Source organism: Centropristis striata, chromosome 5, assembly GCF_030273125.1.
Source record: "Centropristis striata isolate RG_2023a ecotype Rhode Island chromosome 5, C.striata_1.0, whole genome shotgun sequence".
Classification (NCBI taxonomy): Eukaryota; Metazoa; Chordata; class Actinopteri; order Perciformes; family Serranidae; genus Centropristis; species Centropristis striata.
The window spans coordinates 19129725-19142329 of record NC_081521.1 but is presented as its reverse complement, the minus strand read 5'-3'; the positions used below and the strand labels follow the sequence as shown (position 1 = coordinate 19142329).

Genomic DNA, 12605 nt, shown 5'->3' with positions numbered 1-12605 from the left:
TATTCAAAAGGTCTTGGTGTATTGATGCAATATTCTAAAGGGGTTTTGACTAAAAATCTGCAACAAAAAAAAGCCTAATTCAACAAAATAATAACTACACGGTTGTGTATGGAAATTAACCCTAGAAAGCCAAACATTAATGTTCTGAACCCTTATACGCCTTAATACGGGTGCATCTCCATATATTAGAATATCATTGAGTCATATAGATGGACATACTTTTCAGAGGCCAACATTTCCATATTAAACAAACTTTTTAAAATTGGTCTTCTGTAATATTACATTTAGAAAGAAGAAATTAAATAAATTAAGACATTAAATGTTCCATTCTGTGTGTAATGGATCTTTATAATGTGTTATTTCCACTTTTTGAATTATATTACTGACATAAATAAACTTTTCTATAATATTCTAATTTATTGAGATGCACCTGTAGGTTTAATTAATTGACTGAGTCATTTATCTCAGAGACATTTATGACCACAACAACTTGACACTTGCTGAGCTGCATCTCAAATTAACCTTCAATTTCCCAGCTTTCAGATTTACGTAATTCTCTATAACACGGGACAGAATGAAAAAGGGTAAAATGACTTAATGTAGCCTATTTAGTTAACGTTCATACGTTTCACCAATGCCGATTCATCAACAAAGCATTCACAACAGCAGAGCCGGCCCAAGGCATAAGCGAACTAAGCGACTGCTTATAGACAATAGACATCCATCATTTGCTTTTCCTAGAACAAAACTTGTGTTGCGCAGATATGAGATGTTTAAGCCTTACCTTGTATATAGACTTCTAGACCCCCCCAAGAGCAATTAACAAAAACATATATTTTTATTTTTATTTTTTGCATGTGTGAGTGATGAATTATATATGATCAAATATATAGTGTTGTACAAAAACACAATTTTATGTCAACAGAGTGTTATCCTTCAGTGGCAGAGAAAAGGAAGAGGGAGAGGAGAAAAAACGCCAAGGCAAAGGTAGGTATGTTTGCTTGTCTTGCTAATGGAATGTTTATCAAAGCGATTTGTGTAGCTGTTGATAGCAAATTAGCTTGTGAAAAAAAAAAATCATAGAAATGCATCTTTTAAATCAGAGAAATGCATCTTTTAACTGGCTGGTTGGTTAAATGGCTTAACATTCATGCTAATGTGTTTGTCTTTGAGTAATGCTGAGCTTAACTTTGCCTTGATTCTGGGGGTTGGCCCGATATATTTCGGCCTTTTCTTTGGGCTTCAAAATAAAGTTTTTCTTAACGTTTGATAGCAGCAAACATGACTTAAAACGTCACTTTGTTTGCTAGTAAGTTCGGTGCTAGCAGTCTGTTTTTGCATCAGGCTACTAGTTATAATTTGAAATATGTTGTTTGCACAGATTGTTAGCTGCAGAGCATGGTCATTTTGTGGGTAAAAATAAACTTTATTTCTTTATTACATCAACTCATAAGTTATGTGTGTGTGTGTGTGTGTGTGTGTGTGTGTGTGTGTGTGTGTGTGTGTGTGTGTGTGTGTGTGCGTGTGTGTGAATGATCAACAATCAATATTATTGGCAGAAATAGAGGGCCCCAAAATTGAATTTTGCTTAGGGCCCCATGGAGGCTTGGGCCGGCTCTGCACAACAGCATATAAAAGTTGTAAGTTCAATTAGATCAGTCATTAACACACATTATCAGAGTGAGTAGATTTACCTGAAATCCAGGTGAGCTTTCTTCGAATATTTTCAAAACGCAAATTACAGTAACAGCTCCATCTTGGTGAGAAATGTTTTCCATCTCTGTTTTTTACCTAATTAACTGAACCGCAAAACCGTTGAGACGCTAACGGTTAAAGGTGAACGGCTAATGGCTCACTCTTCTTGTTCTTTTGTTTTAATGGCAGGTGCCACCATAGATATACTATATAATTTATATAAACACCTATAGCCTAGACTAGACTAAAGACTAGATGGCTCGAGGCGGAGTCACCAGCGTCCGTACACAGCGGCCATCTTACCACAGGCAGCTCGCCCACTCATAACATCAGTCATGGTGCACGTAGCATTTAAATAACCATATTTTGCTTAATTTAAACCGATTTTCAAACGGTTTGGTTTGTTATAAACCTCAGAGTTGTAGTTATGTACCTGCATACTGAAAAATAATTTTAACCATGGACTTTTATTAAAAAAAAAAACACGATGATGATAATATAGGCTAACTACCTTGTGTGTGTAGGCCTATAGCTATTGCTCTACCTATCTGCTTAATGTTTATTTATGAAAGTCCATGGTTAAAATTATTATATATTGTTATATTTTTAATTTGATACTATTTAATATTTAATTAAATATATGTATATATTTATATATACAGTATATATCCCTTAAAATAAATTACATTCAAGTTATTTAAATATTTTACATCCATTATATCAATAATCTAATTTGATTATATATGAGTTTAAGAACACATTAAGAAGTATATTTGTATGTTTTATTTTATGTTTTATTTTATTTTTTTGCTTTTCACTTCCACCTCATTGTACTGTACGTTTTAAATGTGTCTAAATATATATATATATTTTATGTAAAAATCTTCATTTGTCCAGAAGTGCTCGTCTTTTTGAGTACTTTTGTAATCGACAAAAATGTAATTTCAGTTATTATGTCCCGTTTATTCAGTTTTTAGGCTTCTTTTTGGCCTGTACAGCATTTTTCAACATAAAAGTCACAATGTGCTGCAATGATGCAAATAAAATCTGATAATTAGTTTATGACCATTTTTAAGCTGTGGGAACTTCAAATCAATAGCTTCTATTTTTATGTTTGTTTCATTTCACTTTAAGCAGCCACATAGTTTTGGTCTAATAATAAAACTTTCACATCATATCACAATAAGGAAGTGACTCACTGTGAAAGAGGCACCTGATGTGTTTTTTATTTATTTTTAGAACTTTGCACTGACCGAGTTGGTTTATAACAAGTTATATAAAATGTATAATAATAAAATAATAATAAGAATAATACAATTAATAATAATAATAATAATGATACGGAACATAAATCCACCTCATGAGATTCTCAAACTACAACAAAACAAACCATACAACATAAATAAAAAAATCACAATTTATATGTTTAAGTTTCAAATAATACTTTCAAATTATCACAATTAAGCTTCAATTTTTTATTTAAATGATTAAAGAAAAATAATTTATAAATGATATATTTTCAACTAAAGTGAAGCAGGAAAAAAATAAAATAATAATAATAATAATAATAATAATAATAATATGGAATATAGATCCACCTCATGAAACTCTCAAACTACAACCAAACAAACCATATACATTTTTTAACAAAATCACAACCAAGCTTTTAAATTAATATAATTTAAATTTATTACAAAAATAATTTAAGATAAAAACAGATGTTTAAATAAAACGATGTCCTAGCATAAATGAATAAAATGTTTGTTTATTATTAATATTATTTATTTTATTTTTTTATTATTTATTAAAATACTGTGAGTGCAGATGAAGCTTCAATCTGTTTAAACCACAGAGAGGAAGAGAGAAACGACAGCGAGCAGCTTCCTGACTGATCAGACAGACAGACAGTGATCAGGAGGAGTGAAGTGATTAAAAAAAACAGTTCTTCTGCATCCTTTTTAATTGTTAGTTGCATTATTTTCTTCACCAGGATTTAAATTCAGAATGAATGTTCATCATGTTCTGTTCTTCTGCTTCTTATCAGGTGAGGACTGATTCCTTTTTCTCACCTAATCTATCAAAAAACTATTTATTGTCTATTATTTTATTGCTGCTTTTTTGTGTGCGCGAGTAGTATGTGGATGCTTCAAAAGTTAAACAAATCAGTTTAAAACTAGCAGTGTTTTTAGCATGAAATTAACTTTACTGTCAGCACAGCTACATTATGTTTACATCCACCTGTTTTCATGCATAATTTCATTTCACACATTCAAATAAAAGAGAGAGTTGGAGAGAGAAAAAACAACCTTGAAATGTCACAAAATACTTTTTGTACTCAGGGAAGTAGGAAAAGTTGATGTATCGATAAAAAGAAAATGCAATGGAAACCGATTCACTGAATAATTTGTAACATAATTTGACTTAAACATTCACACAAAAAGATGAAAAAATGTTTCAGATAAAAGAAAACATCCGAACTGTAAGATGCCATGAGGAGGCTTCATGAAACAAAGATCATCAAGCAATATTTTTTTTACACATTTCTACATTTATTTTCCATAATTTTGAGGTTTTTAAAGCTGCTTTATTGTTTTCATGTATCATCTCAATGCATCCTCTCCTTTTGTAGACATGCATGTTTATCTCAATGAAACAATGCCTCTTTACAAAACAGAAGTGGGAGGAAACATTTAACAGATTTTTATGGAAAATATTGTTGAAATTTGTGCAATATTTGGATAAAAGAAAAACGTGACTGCTGTCTGAAGAAACCAAGTTGATTTGATTAATATATTGATATTATTATTATTATTATTATTATTATTATTATTATTATTATTATTATTATTTTATAGTCATGGTCAGTGACAGCTATTTTGGTACATTGAAGGTTAGAAGTTATAACAAGAATATGTCCTTTCATGGTCAGCCTGTCAACACAGAGGCAACAACTTACTCAATGGCACTTTTCATACAAATAACATAACACAAAGTGCTTCACACACACACCCTACCCGCCCACAAACCAAGGAATAAATAAATAAATTATTAATACTGGTAGTAAGAACAACATTCAATAACAATTAAAAGCTTGCACAGTTTAATAAAAAAAAGAACTGAATAAACCCTATCTTAAATCTCATCCATCCAGTGAGAAAACACCAGATAAAATTATATAAATATATAAAATAACTATAAATATAATGATAAATACATGGATACTAAATATACATTTAAAAGAGATACTTAGTATTATAGTAAGTATAAAATAGTAATGATAATAATAATAATAATTATTATTATTATTATTATCATAATACCTGAATAAAGACTATACGAAATATAAATAAATGAATAAATGATTGCTAATTAAGCTCTATTAAAAGTCAGACTAAAACGATAAAAATAAATTAAGATCAAATAACACAAAATAGAACAAAATAAATTTGGACCGGTCGGTCGGTCGGTTGATTGATTTGTCGATCTGTGCTCGTGTTTCAACAGCTCTGTGTGACGGAGACTCCGGGCTCGTCAGTGCCAACACTGAACTCATCCACACTGAAGGAAGCAGCATGACGGTCGCGTGCCACTTTACTCTCTCTGGAGGACGGAGAAAGTTCCTCTGCAAGGACGAGTGTAAAGAAGAAGAAGACATTCTGGTGGAGACTGAAGGCGAGCGAGCTCAGAGCGGCAGATTCAGTCTCTGGTACGAAGGAGGAACCTTCCCGCTGACTTCCACAGTTCTGCATGTGAGCATCGCACAGCTGACCAAGTCTGACTCGGGCCGGTACAGGTGCGGTCTGGAGAGACCGTTTCTACCTGATTCATACAGCGTGTTTGAGATCACAGTTACAGATGGTGAGTTTCTACTGGAGGTCAGGTGACAGGAACATCATGCCTCTAAGGAAGAGGATTGGGGCCAGGTCGGAGGAAAATAAAGTCTAAATGACGAGAATAAAGTCAAAATACGAGAAAAAAAAGTCAAAATGACGAGAATAAAGTCAAAGTGACGAGAATAAAGTTGAAATATGAGGAAATAAAAGTAAAAATGACGAAAAAAAAGCCAAAATTACGAGAATAAAGTCGAAATGACGAGAATAAAGTTGAAATATGAGAAAAAAAGTAAAAATGACAAGAATAAAGTCGAAATACAAGAAAAAAAGCCGAAATTACAAGAATAAAGTAGAAATGACGAGAATAAAGTAAAAAAAAAAAAAAGCAGAAATTATGAGAATACTGTTGAAATATGAGGAAAAAAAGTAAAAATTACGAGAATAAAGTCTAAATGACAAGAATTTTAGTACTGTATTATCATAAATTGACAACGTAATACTGTTCAGTTTTGTCAGTAAATTACTGTATATTTATAGTAAACTGTAAAACTCTTCAGTGTAAATTTACAGTAATTAACTGGTAGCAGCTTTACCAGAAAAGTACTGTAATTTGTTTCTTACTGTATCTTAGAAATATGTGTGTGTGAATTACTGTATATTTTACCGTAGACTAAAACTCCACTGTGATTTTTAGTAATAAACTGGCAGCAGCTTCGCCTGCAAATAACTTTTTTATTTTTTACAGTTTCTTACTGTATTTCTAGTAAATTTAGAGTAATAAAGTCACAAAATACTATATAAATATAAATACAATGTGATAGAAACAAATTTGCAGTATATTACTGTGTTCTTACTTTATATACTTATATATAAACTGTAAAACTTTTCAGAAACTGTATAAAAAATACAGTTTCTTATTGTTTTACGAGAAATACATTTGCATTATGTTACTGTATTCTTGTGAATTTACAACACAATATGTTTCCTTTGTTGGTAAATTACTGTAAATATATATTACATGGAAGTAGATCTTAATACAGTTTTAACCTGTGCTCCCTTAAAATAAAACTGGCTTAAAAAAACGTGTGTTTTAAAGTACAGTGTGTGGGTGTTGCAGAGCTCTTCGACTAACCTCTTCTTCTTCATTTCCATTTTTTTGGTGACTGGCAGTCTGCGGAAATTTAGTTTCACAGTTCGCTGACAGCTGCTGATGTTTTTAATATCGTGACATATTTAGATCCAAGGTGGAGTCAGCGATTCTGCAGAAAAAATGTTGATATTTAAACTCAACGGCCAAACAAAATCAGCCCTCCTGCAGCCAGTTTACGTGATCAGACTGAATCCGTGTAAATCAACGTGTGTTGTGTGCTTAGCGGCGCCCTCTAGTGGCCGTAGTGATTATGAACAACAGAATAGTTAAATAATAAGTAATAAAGAATAAAGTCAAAATGAAGAGAAAAAAGTAGGAATGACGAGAAAAAAGGAGAAATAAGGACAATAAAGCCGAAATGACGAGAATAAAGTCGAAATGACGATATTAAAGTAAAAATGACGAGAATAAAGTCAAAATGACAAAAAAGTCGAAATGACAAGAATAAAGTCGAAATGACGAAAATAAAATAAAATGACGATAATAAAGTCAAAATCACAAGAATAAAGTTGAAATTGCGAGAAAAAGGTTGAAATGACGAAAAAAAATATGACCGTAATAAAGTCAAAATGACGAGGGAAAAAAATTAGAAATGGCGAAAATAAAATGACGATAATAAAGTCAAAATGACGAGAATAAAGTTGAAATGACAAAGTAGAAAGTCAAAATTTCGAGAATAAAGTCGAGATGTCGAGAATAAAGTCGAGTGGATAGCAAAAAAACAATAAATAGTAAACAGCGGTATAAACTACAAATATAAGAGAGGTATTAGCAAATAAACAAGTAAAAAATACAATTAAGTATTAACAATTCACAATATAAACAAGTAGAAATATAAAAAGTATTAACAATTAAATCCAAAATAAAATAAAAACACTATAGGAACATTATATACAATGTAGACAGAGTCAGTAGTTGGATATGGAACATAGCACAGAGAATATTGCACATATAAATTAAATTATAGAAATATTGTACAATATTGAATGCTAAACATGACTGACTGTACATAAATGATCACTGTTAATATGTTTCTGTTTCTGTCTTGGCAGCTCTGCAGACTGTCCCTGAGGCCCTGAAGCAGCAGACTGAAGCATCAGCTGCAGTTCACAGCATTAAAGGTTCAACGCTGCACAGCTGAAACACTTTGCTCTGCTCTTTCCTCAACAACATTATATGACCTATTGAATGTAATGTCTCAGTCTTTAAAAAAAAACTGTTTAACATGATCTAAAGACAAGGTAATGATGATGCATTTCCACAAGATTTCTAGAAATAACTTTCTTCTTTTCTAAAAAAAGAGTTGTGGACGGTTCTTTGAATTTCATTTTAACTGTGCCATCTCAACAAGGCTCCGCTTGACTCACACGTTAAAAACAATCCAAGTCCTGATGCAGCAGTCACCAGACAGTTGACTCATTTATTCTCATAAGTAACGAAACATTGTCATCCTAACGTGAGGTCAAAGACTGAAGACACATTTCCTCCATGTTTAGTGAAATAAAAGAACTGCCACTAATGTTCCTTTCATATTATGTCATGAGTCAAAAAGAAAATATTTAAATTACCTCAATAAATAAGTCAATTCTGAGACTATAATTTTGTAATCAACAGGAAAAATGTTTCTAACAAAAACGGTAAAGTTGGAAAGATATTCACAGATTCGTGTCAGTAAGTCACCAGAGGAACATTGTTCTCTATCCCAACAGTTAGATACACTGCAAGCTGATTTTCATCAGTGTCATAAAATGAGCAATAGCTACAATATTTAATAGTGTAGTAGTTCCATTCATATTGTTTCATGAGTCAAAAAGAAAATATTTAAATTACCTCAATAAATAAGTCAATTCTAAGAATATAATTTTGTAATCAACACAAAAAATGTCTCTAACAAAAATGATTCCTGGAAAGAGTTTGAAAATCCCATTATAAAGTAAGAGAAACTAAAGGAATGATACCTTTCAACCTCTTTCCCCCCCTCTCTCAGGTTACGTCCTGCCTCTGCTTGTGTGTGTCACTGTGTTTGTGCTGTTTGCTGTTGTTGTGTTGCTCCTGTTCAAACTGAAGACAAGTGAGTTGCAGCACCCTCCCACTCTTCATTTACTGTCAGTAAATATTCATCACATTACAGAAACAAGCCAGTGTGTTTTTTCTACTCTGTGCTTCCCAGGTTTGAACACCAGAGGGCAGTCAGACGACAGAAACATGGAGGTGACTTAACACCAGTCTGCTGCACAGTGAATGTTTGTTTGTCCCGTCCTCCTTTGTGCTTGATTTACTCTTCATGCAGAAACAGTCTCGAGTGTCCACATGGCTAAAGTGATGCCATACCGTCCTTTAAGAAAACTTTGAGGAGCTGGGCCTTGTTGTTCTTTATATTCTACAGCAGTGGTGGAAGAAGTGCTCAGTTCCCTTACTTAAGTAAAAGTACTAATACAACACTGCAGAATTACTCCACTACAAGTAAAAGTCCTGCATTCAAAACTTACTCAAGTAAAAGAACAAAAGTATCAGAAAATGTATCAAGTATCAAAAGTAAAAGTTCTCGTTCTGCAGAATGGACCCACTCAGGTTATTTTTTAGTTGGAAATATACTATATTAGATTATAATTTTTTATGTAATAAGTTTTACTCCTGTCAATGCAGGGGTTCATTTTAACTACATATTATACTTGTATGTGGTTTAATTTCTAAACATGCATAATCACTTTAAGTCGATCATGTTTTTATGTTAAATATCGAAGTGAAAAACAAGTAAAGCTGTCAGCTAAATGTAGTTAGTAGTAAAAAGTTACATTTTTGCCTCTTAAATGTAATGAAGTAGCAGTGTAAAGTTACAAATGTGGAGATATTCAAGTTAAAGTACCTAAAAATTGTACTTACGTACAGTACTTGAGTAAATGTACTTGAGTAAATGTACTTACTTCTACAGAAACATTCCTGACACATTGTGAACATATTCTGCATATACGGATATCTTTTTTTTAGAGATTATATGTACAAAAACTAACACAACAATCTGAATGGAGCTCATACCAAGACAACAAGCCCTGTGAACACCCAATCAGAGTATTCTAAGTCATTGATTTGTTCAGTCTATGCAACAAGAAACAGAAACTAAACACTCAACACAACCCAGTTCAGTCAGGAAACACAGTTAAAAACTGCACAAAAGAAACAAACACTGGAGGACACTATGAACACTCAAAGACAGCAACAGCACCAAAACATTTGCAGTTTTCCTATTTTATACCTTATTTTGAAAAAATAAAGCTGTGACTCGATGTTAAATGACCAATCGGAGGCGAAAAGAAACTTAATCAGGACATAAGCTGCTGAATAAACGTCACATGGGGTTGTGTTTTAAGAGAGGAAAGTTGCTGTTCTGGTCATTTCTTGTCACCTCAGTAAATATATTTTTGTTTTTTGTTTTTTCAGTCAACCACATTTGAGAGGTCTTCTCCGATCTCCAGATGTGAAGCGTCCAGCAACCATCGGGACAAATTCTACTCCAACCTCTAACCTTTCATTTTATTTTATTTGCATTATTTCTTTTTATTGTTATTATTAATTATAACTATAATGACATGACTCCCCTGCTGCAAAGAAGTTCTCTCAGTTGCCATTTTTATTTGTTTTTTATTTTATTTTTTCAAGAAGTCCTCATATATTTTACTGTGACAACACTCTGTTACAAGTTCTGGATTCAAGATTTCACTTCAGTAAATATTATGAACAACAAAATGTACCTAAAGTATCACAGTTATAGCAACTTGTTGGGCAGAGTTTTCTCTTTCAAATAGTTCCATTTCAACTATTTTTATATACAGTTGGATGGTTTACTTTATAGTAAAAAGAGCCTAATTTACAAGAAGGACCGTGTTAGAAACAAATAAATAACTTTTTTTATTTTTATTTAAAAACAGGAGAACTTGCACGCAGTCAGACCAAATGTAAACAGCGCCTGCGTCCCCCCTTCTCTGCTCTCATTCATTATTTTAGCATACTTTATTACATATTTACATGAAAAATATGCTTTTTACTTTATTTTTTGCACCACTTTGTGCATTAAGTTTCTTAATGTCACAGCCTGAACTTTGCCAACATACCATTCAAAATTAAAGTAAAAGTAACTTTCCTTTTTAAAAGAGTTTTCTGTCTGAGATTTCTGCCACTTACAGCTTCATACGTAAAAGCCGTGTTTTTTTTATTTTTGGTTTTGTTTTTTTTGTTGTTGTTGTTTTTTGTTTTTTTTTGGGGGGGGGGGGTGTTTATGAATTTGCTTTAAGGTGCAGAGCAGATATCAGGGCACAGGGAAGTCATTCTCATACAACATGAAGTCGATTTATTTTTTAATGTGCCAGAAGCCTTAAAAGAACAAAAATCTGATGTGTTCACTGTTTTCTCCATGTTTACTGTCAGTTATCTATCTTAAAGAAAGAGAAGTCAACGTTGCTCGAGTGTCAGAGAAGTTTAATGTCTAAAGATGATGTTTACATTGAAGAGAAGCCAGTAGCTTCAACAGGAAGTTGTTGGCAGGAAATGCAACAATACAGGTTTAAGTCTCTTCTCATAAAATCACTTATCAGGTTGAAATGTTAAATCTGCAGCAAATACAAAGTGAACAGGATATAGGAAATACATCTCAGCAAGTTTCATTTAAAAATTCAATTTGCAAAACTCAAGTGACTTTTACTGTTTCACTGTTGAAATAGAAGTCACAAAACGCAAAGAACTTTTTTTATGGTCGACTTTAGAGCTCTACCATAATTTTAATTTGAATCCAGAGCCAAGCACAGAAAAGCCGATCTCTCGACCGATGGAGACGCCTGTTCCCAGAACCTTTGCCTGAACACCTGACGGACCGACACCCACGCCGGTGTCTGCTGACAGGCCGATTGTGGCTTTCGCTGGACCAACAGAGGCTGATTGACTAGCCAGCTCTGCTTTGTAGATGACTTTGGCTCCTTCTTCACCAGAGAATTGGACTCCCATGCCGACAAAGGGCCCATTGAGCTCCGTTTGACATATACCCGACTTTTGACGAACGTGAAACAATCCTGCACCGGCGTACGCTCCTTCATCAAGATCCCCTGAAGCAGCATAGGGGCCAGTCGTAGAACCAGCACGCTTATTGCTCACCTCGAGTCTCCGTTTCACAACTGCATGGAATCAAAACAAAGATATTTTAAAAGTAACATTTGAAGAAAAAGGTTGTTATCAGGGTTGGAAATTCATTTTATCCACCTGCCACTGCAGGACTTTACTTGTAGTGGAGTAATTTCACAAAGTATTAAAAGTAAAAGTACTCATTATGCAGAATGGACCCACTCAGATTGTTATCAATGTATTCCAGATATATTATTTTTGATGCATTTATGTAAGCAGTGAAAGGACAAATTTTAACTATACTTAATATACTGTTATGAAGTGAAATATTTTTAAGCTTAATAATTTTAAGTTTATCATGTTTTCATGTTCAATTTTGGACTGAAAATTAACTAAAGCTGTTAGCTAAATGTAGTGGAGTAAATGTACTTAGTTACATTCGACCTCAGCAAAAGACTACAACTGTTTTGTTTTGTTTTATTGTTTTGTGTTTTGGGCTGACAAGTGAAGCAAATCTAGACAGAGACATAAAAGGAGAGAGGGGTTTGGCCAGGTTTACTGCAAAGGAAACTAAAAGTATGACACCATTTTTAATAACAGCTCAGAGGCACAGAAAGCAAAGGGATTAGGTTAAAAAAAACTTACTCTTATGGTCCCTGTCTGGAAAAACAAAAAGGAAACTTTATTATTTGCTTATTAAGACAAGTTTTTTTCCTTATTTTTTCTCTTATAAAACACACAAGTCACATGAAACATATATATACATATATATACACACACATACACACACACATACATACACTCATACATGTTTATAC

At 32.8% G+C, this 12605-nt stretch overlaps 1 protein-coding gene across 2 annotated transcripts; it reads left to right on the top strand.

Annotated features, from left to right (window-relative positions):
• The first annotated feature begins 3661 nt into the window (after nucleotides 1-3661).
• LOC131971076 (uncharacterized) lies at nucleotides 3662-10269 on the top strand. 2 transcript variants are annotated; one of them, XM_059332375.1, is made up of 6 exons: nucleotides 3662-3739; nucleotides 5200-5553; nucleotides 7731-7799; nucleotides 8666-8749; nucleotides 8849-8889; nucleotides 10117-10269. In XM_059332375.1, the coding sequence occupies exons 1-6, from the start codon at nucleotides 3700-3702 to the stop codon at nucleotides 10198-10200; spliced, it is 672 nt and encodes a 223-aa protein (XP_059188358.1). In that variant the 5' UTR covers nucleotides 3662-3699; the 3' UTR covers nucleotides 10201-10269. The 2 variants fall into 2 exon arrangements, with proteins under 2 accessions (XP_059188358.1, XP_059188357.1); XM_059332374.1 differs by having other exon boundaries at nucleotides 8666-8889.
• Nucleotides 10270-12605: the final 2336 nt, after the last annotated feature.

Excerpts from the sequence above, each read along its gene's own strand:
- LOC131971076 (XM_059332374.1), top strand. The coding sequence starts at position 3,700 with ATGAATGTTCATCATGTTCTGTTCTTCTGCTTCTTATCAG. Across the intron at positions 3,740-5,199 it reads GTTCTTCTGCTTCTTATCAG|CTCTGTGTGACGGAGACTCC; the intron begins GTGAGGACTGAT and ends GTGTTTCAACAG. Across the intron at positions 7,800-8,665 it reads TGCAGTTCACAGCATTAAAG|GTTACGTCCTGCCTCTGCTT; the intron begins GTTCAACGCTGC and ends CCCCTCTCTCAG.